This window comes from Anastrepha ludens, chromosome 5 (genome assembly GCF_028408465.1).
Source record: "Anastrepha ludens isolate Willacy chromosome 5, idAnaLude1.1, whole genome shotgun sequence".
Taxonomy (NCBI): domain Eukaryota; kingdom Metazoa; phylum Arthropoda; class Insecta; order Diptera; family Tephritidae; genus Anastrepha; species Anastrepha ludens.
The window spans coordinates 88,075,265-88,088,913 of NC_071501.1; the positions used below are offsets into that span (position 1 = coordinate 88,075,265).

At 39.9% G+C, this 13,649-nt stretch overlaps 1 protein-coding gene across 17 annotated transcripts in view; it reads left to right on the forward strand.

Moving 5' to 3' along the window:
- Positions 1-13,649, forward strand: part of LOC128863158 (uncharacterized) — a 184,065-nt gene that overhangs the window by 157,085 nt on the left and 13,331 nt on the right. For 13 of the 17 annotated variants that reach the window (XM_054102139.1, XM_054102134.1, XM_054102142.1 and 10 more), the window contains exons 7-11: positions 5,539-6,361; positions 6,917-8,028; positions 8,132-8,954; positions 9,073-9,857; positions 11,057-12,647. In XM_054102139.1, the coding sequence (XP_053958114.1) occupies positions 5,621-6,361; positions 6,917-8,028; positions 8,132-8,954; positions 9,073-9,857; positions 11,057-12,647 (5,052 nt within the window). In that variant the 5' untranslated portion in view covers positions 5,539-5,620. Of the gene's footprint in view, positions 1-5,081; positions 5,269-5,538; positions 6,362-6,916; positions 8,029-8,131; positions 8,955-9,072; positions 9,858-11,056; positions 12,648-13,649 lie in introns of those variants that run through there. The other 4 variants (XM_054102146.1, XM_054102148.1, XM_054102149.1 and 1 more) reach the window with 4 other exon arrangements.

Here is a 13,649-nt window from a genome sequence, read left to right on the forward strand (position 1 = left end):
CTTAAAACCTTGACTGCCCCTGTTGCTTCGATTTCGCTTTTGCTTACTGCAAATTAACTCAATTTTTTTTTTTTTTACTACTACTTATTTGCCACTTCTGTCAGTACAGTTACTAATCGTATGACAGACGGTGCTGCAATCCACTGGTTCATTTAATGTTGGCGCAAGTTGTCAGCATTGACCCAGAAATCAGACAACCGTCACGTTTCCGGCCTTCCAAGAACAGAAATATTCTGTTGCTGCTCTCTTTCTAACCTTCAGCAACATTAGAGCCAAAAGCTGTCCCTGCAGCGTATTTTAGTAGGCCACTCACTCTTGTTGTCAACACATTTGGAACTCTTACACAGCCACGCAAATAATCCACCAAGTTTTTAGAAATGTGCGTGTAAACGCATGAAAGCCCCCAGCAGGGAATTTCACTAGTAATGGATTGGTGCGCTTCTACTGGGTTGAAAAATACGACTCAATCGGTTTCCTTTCGTTGCCATTTCGTTTATAAGAAAATAGTGAATTTTATATGGTAATGTCAAATCTATTTAAGCAGTGCCAATACTCCCACGCTGCCAAATTTTTTCGATATTTGGAAGGTAATACTAAATTCCACAGACGAGGTGTATGCAATACGCTCTGTACATCTCTATAGGGCGCTTTGTTAGATAAGAAAAATTGCAATATATTTAATAGAAATAAAACTGTCATCAATCTACTTATAGATTACGTTAAGACCACTGAACGACCCGGATTTATATCCGGCCAAGGACGGTCACTCCAGCAGCATTCCCCGTATATTCATGAGAAATCTTTATGCTGCTGTGTTTTTTTTTCATAAGCATTGTAGCGCTTCAAGTTGCCTTCCTACTCTCAAGTGGCGGTCTGAAACCAGGCTGTGCCTGTTTATTTCCATAACCTCTCGCCGTGGGACTACCATCAAGTATTACTTCGCGGAGAGGAAAGGCGATTAGCCGCCGCTGTTGTGTGGCAGTCTTTCCTAACGCCTCAGCTCTTTCATAACCTCAGCCTCTAGGTCGCTCGCCGCATATCACTTTTCCTTCGACCGCTTCGAATGTTTCTGGCGTAGGAGGTTCTTCAAAGATTGTATGAAGTTTTTTGCGCTCTAAAGACAAGTGTTGCTACTCATGACACGAGGGAAGCAGTTTACAATAGCGTTACAGCCCGGGGTGGGCTTTACCCGCCTCAGCAATCTCCTCCATTCAACACGATCCAGCCCTAGAGATTTCCAATTTTTGAGGCCTAATTTGTTTCAGGTTTTTGTGGCCTACCATCAAACATACGGATATTGTGACCTGCCCATCTGATGCGTTGCTAGTTGGTTGGTTAAAGTGGTGATTCATCCAGAATCCAACTAGCGCTTCTGAACCATTTTGTTGCGACATCCTCGCTACCAACATTTTTAATAGTTAATTATAGCCTCACTATATCCAATCTGTGCGAGTTGAGAACCTTATTAGGTTGTTGACGTGTAAGCCAGACAGTTCTTCGAGATTCTCGAACAGTGATTTGCCCAGGATTGGCATTCTCTCCTTCCATAAGGCAGGGCATGTGCAGAGGAAATGGAATGCTTGTTCACAACCGTGACTGTGCGTTGTGAGGGATGTCCATTTTGGCTTGCGTTGCGACTTGATAAACCTTAGATTATCTTCGCCATTGCAGTGACTTAGCAGCTGCTTATTGTGCCTGATTCTGTACTCGTCACCTTCTACGTGTATTGGGCCAAATACTTTACGCTATACTTAGGCGTTACCTCATCTGCAAGATTTATGCTCCAAATTTTTGCGCCGTAGGTCAACACGGGTCGAATGGTAAACATTATCGAAACGCAAACTTGATTCACCGGTTCAGGTTTACCCCGCAAAGTATACTTCATACTCATATGCACGTGCTTATGTGGTTGTGTGCGTATTTCGCAGCCCTCACTGCTTTATATTCATTTGATTGCCCCTTGTCCCCTCTTCTCTTTGCATGCCAGCATTCAATATTGCTCCTGCTAACCTAACATACGTTCCTTCACATCAGCAGCTACATTAAAAACGGCATAAAACCGTTTGTGTCCCTTGTTTGTCCCTACTCTCATCTTCTTATTGAATTTTCTTGCTTTGCTCGCTCGCTTTAATGGCCTTTCGCGTCATCTCGAAGGCATCATCATCTCTGCGCATTTACTCGTACGTTGGCTCGACCTTGCCGTTTCTCGCTCATCTGCATGAGGACGTGCCTCAGTTAGTTGTATACTAATTTCACTAAAGTTTCAACGTTCATTCGCTTTTGTCATCATTTTTATTTCATTTTCGTTTTTTATAATTTTTTTGCACTTGTCTTTGCTTCCTGCTGTTTGCTGCTTGCTGCCTATAGCCAAGCAAACAATGCATGAATTCGTCTCTTATCCTTTGCACAGTTATCTTTACTTCTCTTTCGTAATTGTTGTTGTCGTCATTTTTATTACGAGCTCAATCACATCCCAGCAGCAAATCGTAATAGCTGGTAGCAGGGTTTTCATTAAAGGCATACAAATGTTTACATTTAAATAAATAGCTGGTAGGCTATGCGCCTATTGTGGATGAATTTGAAATTGAATTAGATATTCACTACTGCATGCTAACCAGGCAACGCAGTTCAAAATGAGCCATGTCATTATTGTGGTGTATTCTGTGTAAGGACTTTGGCCAAGACCAAATCATTTAACTGTGGCCCTATGTTCCACACTAGAACTCTAGGAACTTATCATGCTAATGAAATTTTTTAACTCAAGAGCGGAAGCCTCTTAATCATTTGATTTGTTTGTTAACAACTAAAAGAAAAAATATTCTGCTTAAAAAAGAAACAATTTCCTTGGTACTTGCCCTAGAAACCATTACAAACCCATCTACTTCTTCAATAATAAAGTCCTTTGCCACTGGGTTAGTGTGCGTAGTACATATTTAGTAGTAGTACATATTTGTAAGTGTTGGTGTGTTACGCTATGTATCTGTGTATGTGCGTGTCTGCATTATTGCCTTTGTCATCATCAAAGTGTGTTATTGTTTTTTTAAGCACTGCCAGCACAAAGCGTCTGTGACTAAAAGTCCCGCATTTAAAAGCCAACACGGACGTAGCTGGAGAAAGGCTGTTTACATATTGTATATCAAGTAAATATGTAGGTACAGAAAGCACAACAACAACGTGCCTTGCTCGCTCCTCAATATCGAGCACTGGTTATAAGTATCCCCGACGTTGCTAGCAATACATTACTGTACTCTCCACTCCCCTTGCTATCAATATGTCAACTACATTGCTGTACTCTCCACTCGCTTTATCTTTCCCCCAACTTTCAGCCTTCAGCCGTTCGTTATTTCTACATTATTTCTACAGCATTTACTCATCAGACTGCGCTGCATTATCTTCCATTACCATTATTGCGCAATATTCGTCACTTTGTGCAAGTATTTTTCCAACAACTTCACAGTACATTTTCTTCAGCCTTTACTGACTATCTGCCCTTCAGGATCCTTTGGCATTTTTTTTTTTGCATAATTTTCATTTTCCTTATTGAAATTGTCGCAGTTAATGCTGGTGCATGGCCATAGATGAGTGCATATGTATGTATATATGGCATAACAACTAGTGGTCAGTTGGTCAGGCCTGGTCTCTAATTCGGATATGAAAGCTGAAAAAGTACAGGAAATTTGTTTTTTAGCGTCGATCATTTACAGAAGCCTTTTAAAATAAACTATTAATTCAAAATAAAAATTGTTACAGTGCATACATATCGCTCAGATACGATCAATGTCATATTCCAAAACAAAACTTATTTGAGATAAGTATGCAGGAATGACCGCAATCGCCACAAATTGATGGGTCATCTATTGATGAAAATGTATCTCTACTTTTACTTAGAAAGGCATAATAAATTGAAAACTTTGGAGCAGTTCTTCTCAATATTTTGGTGTTTTTAGTGGACACTGTTGAAATAAATGAAAGATATGAAATTGGCTCATTTATTATGTTATGTTATGTTATGTTATGTTATGTTATGTTATGTTATGTTATGTTATGTTATGTTATGTTATGTTATGTTATGTTATGTTATGTTATGTTATGTTATGTTATGTTATGTTATGTTATGTTATGTTATGTTATGTTATGTTATGTTATGTTATGTTATGTTATGTTATGTTATGTTATGTTATGTTATGTTATGTTATGTTATGATATGTTATGTTATGTTATGTTATGTTATGTTATGTTATGTTATGTTATGTTATGTTATGTTATGTTATGTTATGTTATGTTATGTTATGCTATGTTATGTTATGTTATGTCGTTTATCCAAAACTCAGGATGGGCCAATCTGGAAGAAGAAATGTAACCCAGCCCCTGCGACTCACAAAGGATCCATTCTTCGAAAATTCTTAAAGCGATGTAGGAGGCTTTCAGCTTCAAGCACAAAGCTGTACTATTATTTAAATATAAAATGTCAAATCTGAACAAAATCAGCAAAGATTGTTAAATATTCTTTAACCACATTTTTTCGTTCTCAATCATTTACAACAACCATTTAAGCTTTTATGTTTCCCATACAGTAAAGCAGAAAATTGCTAAATGTCATTCAAATAAAATAACGATTATTGCGCTAATTTCTTACTTTGCATTAATAGTCAAATTCGTAAAAATTCACGAAAACCGAATAAAGCCGTCGAAAGGGTTCTCTATCTCTTAAGGTTCCCTAACCCTTCTCTGCGTCCATTAATATACGCTTGGTTTTTCTATCGTATGTATGTTTATCATACTTGTCCTTTAGTTAACAAACTTGCATTAAAATTTGCCTATAACTTCTTCCAATGCCTAGTTTTCACTACGACAAAAATTCGTTTTGATTTGCCGCCATGTAACTAAATATATTTACATATAAAATCAATAATTTGGGCAATGCTCATCTCATTTCCGTCCATTCTTTTAAAGAACATTCACCCTTTTTATTTACATACCTAAAAATACACAAAGATTTCCTTCCCTATTCATATTGACGGCGCCGATTTCTAAAATTCGCAAAAAATAAATCCAAGGCGTTATTCACTCACTGTTATTCTAAAAACAACAATCAATAAGCACTCAGCTGTTTCGCACACAAACACTTGCTCACTTGTTGTTCACTCGCACTCAAATAAATAAACACTTGCGCCGGCGTCCAACTTTGCCGACATTCAACAGCTGGCAATCCAATAGAAATCTACTTAGCCGTTGTTTATGCGCGCCTACTCAGCTGGATTCACCTTGGTATGGAAAATATGTACTTGCCTCGAAGAAACTCGAACCTATCGCATGAGCCAAGATTTGGGCCAAAGAAATTTTCATTACGTACTAGTGAAGAAGTGAAGAAAATTGTTTAATTGCGCTTATTTAAGACGAAGCAAACGTGTGGATAAAGCTTTTTTTTAAAGAGTTTTGTCGAAATTAATCAAGTTGCAGCAAATTTTTATTTTCATCCTGATTGTTTGTGCAGAATTCGTACTAATACTGCGTTATTCCTGTTTTTATTATTTGCAGTTGCAGATCAGCAGCAGAAGGTATTCGTCTCCGCATTGATTGGCGTATGTCCGACAATAAGCTTGGCTAAAAACACCAAGTTATGGAACTGCCCTCGATGGTTCAACGCTCCGGCGACACGCTTATAGTACGCAGCGTTGTCAGTGGCAATCAATTATATTTGGATCAGGGTGCCGCTTCCACGAACAACAATATCAACAGCAACAAACATAGCAGCCCTTCGCAGCTGCAGCAACAGCAGTCGATTGGCACCACTAACTTATCAAATAGTGCGCTGGAACAATTGGAACGTTACCGTGCCGCAGCCGCACAATATCACCTTCAACAACAGCAGCAGCAGCAACATCAAAATGCCACACAACAGCAACAAAGTGCAGCAGTCGCGGCTGCAACTGCTTCAGCGGTAGCGCAACAGCAGGCCATGGAGCTGAAGGACGAGGGTCTGCCGCAATGTAAGATCAAGCGCAATTACAGCTGCAGCTACTGCACCTATTTCACACAGAATCCGCGTTATCATTTGACGCATCTGCGAGATGTGCATGGCGAAAAAATTGTCATCAACAAATGCAAGCTGTGTCTGTATGCTTCACGACACTTCCAAAAGTTGGTGCGTCACATGAAAATGGTGCACGGCTGCACCGACGGTGTGGCCGGTGGGCATGGGCAGCCCCGTGGTAAACGAGGTATGAGTCGGGAGGCACGCAAACGGAAGCTGGAGCAAAGCGTCGGCTTGGGCGGCGCACAGGGGGAGATCAGCGGTGGTGGTGGCGGTGGCAATGTCGGTATGGGCGATGCCGTTTCGAAGATGCCAACTTATGAGCAGGTGAGTTGCGAGAAAAATTTTGTACGACATTTAAAATAACGATAACTTGAAGTGAAGGGAAAAAGTTTATATCGAATTGTTGGAGGTGGGAAGGGTACTCGATAGAGTTGCAAATTAGCAAAAGTCGAATAATCATAACTTCTGGAAGTTATAAAAAGCTTAAAAAGAAATTTTTTTTATATTTTATATAGAATATATATATGATTAGCCCATATTTAATAGAGCAGACAAAAATAAAAATATTTGAAATACCGAAATATAATTTTTTTATTACAAAATACTCAATATTCGAATGAATATTCAACGAAATGAAAAACTATTGCCGTTGAAACGGTATTTACAATGCCTTTTTTAAGTTCATAACTCATAAAATTTTCCTCGATAAATCATATTTTTAACAATGTTTAAATCACTTTATTTTAGAAAAAAGGTTAATATTAATTTTATGAATCCTTTTTTTTAATTTGCAAATAGGCAATAAATTTATGTATACAAATGTTTATAAGAAACGCAATTGATTGTTGTTAATACGAATAATTCACACTCTCCCATCAGGTCAAACGCGAGCTAGAACTGCAGCGCGAATCGCTCTTCGCCGTTGTCTATGAGCGTGAGTTACAGGCGCAACGGGAACGCGATCTAGAAGCCCGCCAGCAAGCACAGAACGTCTACGAACAAGAAATTCAAGCAGCGACCGCAGCTGCTGCTGCCGCGGCAGCATCTGAAACACAACGCCATCAATCGCCGATCAATGCAACTACCAGCAACAACGCTAGTGCCTCGTCAAACAGCGCTGGCACCACCAGCAGTCATACGGCTTTCCAATTGCCACCCGCACATCAGCAGCCGCTTACCACACATACCCGCAGCGTTGAGCTTTCACCATCCCCCACCGATTCGGTGTCGCCTGTGCATGGCGCTGAAGCTGCCACTACGGCTGCTTTGCACTCCAGCGGCGTTTCGCTAACCTATGTTGGCGATGAGCCCACACAGAATAGACTGCTTAAGTGCAGCCTTTGCGATTTCACCACACTCTTCCGCGCTCAATTGGTCGACCATGAATTGGACGAACATTGCAAGACAAAATTCTTCCGCTGTGAAAAGTGTTCGTATGTGACACACATTAAAGCGCGCTTCAGCAAACACGTCAAGTATCACTCCATGCCTATGATCAAATGTGTCACTTGTGATTTTCGTACCCCTTATAAATGGAATCTCGATCGTCACATGAAAAATCATGGTGGTGCAGGTCCATTCAAATGTGCCGCCTGTGATTTCACAGCCGACATCAAACAATCGCTCACAGTGCACGAAATGAATCACCATGTGCCGCCGGTGGGACATGCGGCGGGTATGTCGCTGGCACGACGACGCAACAAAGTTGGTGGTACTGATTTGTGCGAAGATTTCCTCAGCGATTCTGCAGATATATTGGAAGATCATTTCAATAATAACAATCTCGATGAGTATGATGAAGCATTAATGACGGCGGAGCCTTATAGCAAACGTGGCAAATACGACGACGATGAGCCGACCGATTTATCAGCGAAAGGAGGCTCGTCGGACACATCGTCGGTGCATAATCACAGCGGTAATGTATCACAAACGCCAAAGGCAAAGCGGCCCATACCGAATCTCATTCCGATACCGAAAAATACCGTACCAAGGTGAGCATGCGAATTAGTGATTTATAAAATTCCTAAAATTCAAAGAATAATTACTAATAATTTTTTACTTTTAAAATATTACGCTTATCCCTACACCTTACAGCATTATGAATCTTTCCAAAGAGTTCGCTTCGCGCAGCTCCCTCACTGATATCGCTTCCATGTTTTTCAATGACAAGCAAATTTCTGAGATGTTGCAGCCTCTCGAGAAGGCAGACGCCGCCCAACTATCACCCACGCCCACCGTTGCGTCCACCTCGAGTCACGCCTCGCGTAGTTTGCTGCAAAAGAAACCCACACCGGGTGGCAGTTTCTTCGACAAATTGAAATCCTCTGCCTTGGCGGGTCCAAGCGAGAATCTCATCTGTCCTTGCGGTCATATGGCTAAGTGCCTATCGGAGTCGATAATCCACCGCAAAACATGCAATTTCGCAGCTATCGCCGAAGATGATGTTGAGGAAGAGCAAGACGATGCAGACGATCGCTTAGAAATCGATTTTGCCGAGGACGACGATCGACAGTCGCATTCAGCACTGAATCTAAGTGTAACTGGTTCTACGCGTTGTCAGCATTGTCGCCATCGTTGCAAATCGTCAGCAGATCTTTTGAATCACCTCAAACAGTGCACCGAAGCAAGTCGCTGTGGCAATGACTCGTACGATTCGCTCTCTGGTGATAGTAGCGCTGGCCGTGCTGGTGGCGCTGACTCCACTAACGACCAGCATCCTATGGAAAATCGAGTATTTATTTGGAATAAAATGCCAGGCGGTGAAGCGGGACAACGCGAAGGCAGTCAGTGCTCGGAAATCCGCGGGCAAACAAATAATACCGCGGAATCATCGGGAAGTAGCGGGAATGGCGCAAGCAGCGCCACTTGTGAAGAGAACAGTTACTACGGCGTTGAAACGGCACCAGGTTATGGTGAGGTGAGTTGAAGGCAACATTTTCTAGTGTTAGTAGAATTTCACCACGTCTCTCGACCGCGCTTAGCAGCCAGCTTGAGAGTTGAGTATAAATGAAATTTGAAACTTTCACTCTCTACAGGTAACGAAAAAGATGACGCCAGAAGAAGAAGCTGCCAATTCTTCTTTGAAAAAAGTCTACAAATGCCCGCATTGTTCATTCTGGGCCTCGACAGCTTCGCGTTTTCACGTACACATCGTCGGTCATTTGAATAAGAAGCCATTTGAATGCTCGCTTTGCTCGTATCGCTCCAATTGGCGTTGGGATATCACCAAGCATATACGCCTAAAGACCATTCGTGATCCCAGTCACAAGAATGCGCGTGTCCTGATGAACGATGAAACTGGGCGTCGTAATTACACCAAATATAACAAATACATCACATTGATGAAGGTGACCGAAGAAGATGGCGATCCTAAGCTAATGAAATCGGGGGAGATGACACCTAACCAAGTGGCTTCTCTATCGTTTATCAACGACTTCAATAAGAATGTGGGACCCAATGCCTTGACCTCCACTCATTTGAACGGTATAAAGGAGGATATAACTCTGGAGCCGATACCATCCAAGTCTAACGGTGGTAATAATGGTGGCAGTAGCAATGGTGGAGGCGATCAGTTATCAGATGGTTTCATACGTCTGCCGCTGTTGGCTACAATGATGAACGCTGCAATGGCACAACAGCACCATCAACAGAAGGACCAGGAACATGGTCAGGCAGCAATGATTACGCCTTCGGTAACCATTTCAGCTGTGAAGCGTTCGCCACCGCCACTAATGAAGCCTAGCGATGACTTGGTTACCGACGTCCGACAGGAGGGTAACGAGAAGAAAACATTCTACCGGTGCCGCAAGTGCAGTTTTCGGTGAGTGCAAAAAAGTTTTCTAAAACATATTGAAGTTTGCATGTTTATTTGATAACATTTTTTTTTTTTCTATTCATATAAAATATTTCTCACTAAATTGTGAAAACAATTTTGTTATAAAATCATATATTTTTTATTGTTTAAAGTTTTCGAACTTGATTTTTTACTTTCATTTATTTTAAATTGTGTTATTTTATCTAATTTTTATATTTTATTATTTTTATTTTTTGTTTATTTTATTTTATTTTTTGTTTTATTTCAATTTTTATTTTATTTAATTTTATAACTTATACATTTTTTTATTGTTTAAAATGTTCTTATTTTAACTAATTTTTATTTTTATTTAATTTTTGGAATTTAATTTATTTTTTAAGCTGGTTTTATTTTTAGTCTATCACTTTTTATTTTTTTATTTACTTTTTTGTATTTATATAATATAAAATATTTCTCACTAAATTGTGGTACCGATTTTGATATAGGTAAAATAATATATTTTTTCTCATTTAAAGTTTTTGAACTTGGTTATTAAATTATTTACTTTAAATTTTTTTTTACAATAATTATCTTATTTTATCTAGTTTCTTGATTTATTTCATTTTTGTAATTTTATATAATTTTTTTTAATCTCGTTTTATTTTTTGTTTATTTTATATTATTGTTTATTTATTTTATTTTTTTTATTTTTTTTTTTACTTATTTATTTTTCTTTATTTTTTATTTCTCTAATTTAATTTTATTTTTTATTTATTTAATTTTATTTTATTAATTTTATTTAATCTAATCTTTAGGCGGCCGCCGTAGCCGAATGGGTTGGTGCGTGATTACCATTCGGAATTCACAGAGAAGTCGTTGGTTCGAATCTCGGTGAAAGCAAAATTTATAAAAACATTTTTTAATAGCGGTCGCCCCTCGGCAGGCAATGGCAAACCTCCGAGTGTATTTCTGCCATGAAAAAGCTCCTCATAAAAATATCTGCCGTTCGGAGTCGGCTTGAAACTGTAGGTCCCTCCATTTGTGGAACAACATCAAAACGCACACCACAAATAGGAGGAGGAGCTCGGCCAAACACCTAACAGAAGTGTACGCGCCAATTATTTATTATTTATTATTAATCTTTATTATTTTTTTAACAATTTTTTTCTTTATTTTTTTTATAAAATTTAACCGTTTCATGGTATCTCTTATCTCTCCTCTTCCAGTCATGCTAATCGCGATGCTGTACTCGCCCATGTCAAGATACATTACCAGGATTCCAATTACCCTATTGTAACAGCGACAGCAACCACTTCACCCAAGTCGGCGAATTCCCAGCAACAACACAATACACCACTTCAGGTGGCCGTCAATCCAAATATCTACATGAACAAAGTTCTCGCCGCAATGTGCCTTTCCCAGCAGCAACCACAGCAACCCAACTCGAATTCTTCAGCAAATAATAATGATCCACAACAACAACAACATTCCATAATTTCAGCCGGTCTGTTGCAACAGGCAATTCAGGGCGCACCGCCCAACTCACCACTCAGCTGTCTGGCATTGACGCTCGCCGGCAAGAGTCCAGCCAAAGCAACCGCTTCTATTTTAGAGCACGGTGAGCAGAAAGCGACACAAAACGAGGCAAGTGCCAAAAGGCCGACGTCGCCCAAACAAAACAGCAACAGCAACAACAATAGTAGCATAACCCTAACTAATTTAGCGACGTCGTCACCGACATCATCTTCTCCCAACTCCTCTGGCGGCAGCAATGTTTGTGGTGTTGGTTTGGTCGGTTCGGCCACATCAGCGTCATCGTTGCAACACTTGTTAACCTCACCGCGCGGCACTTACACATCATCTGCACATACGCTACGCAATCAACTACATTCGCCTACAATCAGCACCAACAGCAACAACAACAATGGTGGTAGTTTTGGTGTCGGTGGTCATACTAATAACAATAATAGCAATAAAAATTTGGTAAAGGGTGCATTGACAGTTACGAAACACAACACCGCAACAACACCTTTGCATGGAACAATTGACGGTGGCTTTGGTTCACCCACAAGCGCAGTGTCGTCGGTAACGGCAGCCGAAGCAATTGGTACATCTTCATTACACTCATCGCCAAGTGCTGATGCTGCACCCAACACACCCAGTGCCATAACAGTAACTACACTTCCTACTACTCCTACCAGTTCTACTACTGCATCCGTGGGAACAAAGTGCGCTAGCAATCCATATCATATACAAATGGGTCTCATCGGTGCTTCATCTATTTCCAGCAATCATAGTGGCGCTATCGCCTATATTGGTGGTGGTGGCGGTAGTGGTGGTGGTATCGTTGGTACTCATAGTGATAATAATAATAGTCTATGTATTGGTGGTCTTATGTTTGGTTCTAATAATTCTACTACTACTACTACTAGTTTAAATCGCAATACTTCCATACCTACTACTACAGCAACAACAATAGCTAGCAGTGGCACAACTGCTGGCAACAGTGGTGGTGCATCATCATCTTCATGTAATTTGTTATTAAGCTCGACTCAGTCGGCTACTGCGGCGGCGGCGACGGCGACGGCAGCATCAGCTCTTTATGCCTCCAATGTGATCACTCTGTCACCGCCCTCGGCATCGTCATGTATTTCGGCAAATGCAACGACTAGCAATTTCAGTAATACACAAAATCCAAATCAAAGTCAGAGTAACAATTGTAGTAATTTATTAGTAAACGACAGCGAGCGGCGTGAACCGTCGCCGTATCGTTGCGGTCATTGTCATCAAGTATCAAATTGGAAGCATGTCATCCAGGTATTTTTATACTTACTCGGTATATGTACTAATCGTAACCCCAAAGCATATCACACATTTGCCATTTCTTTTCATTATACGATTGCATTCGAATTTTTACAATATATTTTTACCATTTCGCTTAACGACATAAAGGGCAGATAACCGATAGTCTGAATTGGGTTATGAAAGTGAATTGGGAACTATGAAAGTGAATTGAGAACTATTCGGCTTGAAACAAGATGATCTTCGATTCGAAGTGTCTTATTTTGTTTTGTTAAGCGGAAAATATTAAAATTTGTTGATAAAGAAAACTGTATTCAATTTTTTCTGATACATTTTTTTTATTGCTTTAATTAAATTTTATTTTAAAAAAGTTTAAAAGTTCTCAATTCATTTACAGTAAGTAATTGTAGCATAAACAGCTGATTCGCTGGAAAAAAGAGTTCGAAAATCTTTATTAATGTAAACCGTAACATTTGGAAAAAAAATGTTCAAAGGAATTTAAAAAAATTAGTGCCTCTGTCTTTTGCTTGATCTCGGCGCACTGTCTGGACCAATAGATTTAGATTTATTGGAGGCTTGCCCTTCGAACTCTTGGTCTGTTGTGCCCATCAGGTCTACCAAGCAAAATCAGTTGGTAGGCAATTCATATGATTAAAAAATATAATAAACTTCGACAAACATTTTGTATGGCACCCACATATTATTTATATGGAAATATATTTATGTTATGATGATCTAATTTTAAACATTAAGGCTCAGTTAGTCTAGACTTAATTTAACTTATGAAGTTGGAAAATTCTTAGAGAGTGCCTTCTTGAACCATTTACTGAGATAGGGCGACGTGGTCTCCACGACAGTCGGTTTTACTTTACCGGAACAACCCAGATCTACATCCAGCCAAAGACTATCACTGCAGCAGCATTCCCCCTACATGTTTATGCTGCTACAACAAGAACAATATACAGCGTTTTCGAACCGGCAGCTGAGGTAGCGCGATCTTCCGCTCTTCCTAAATAA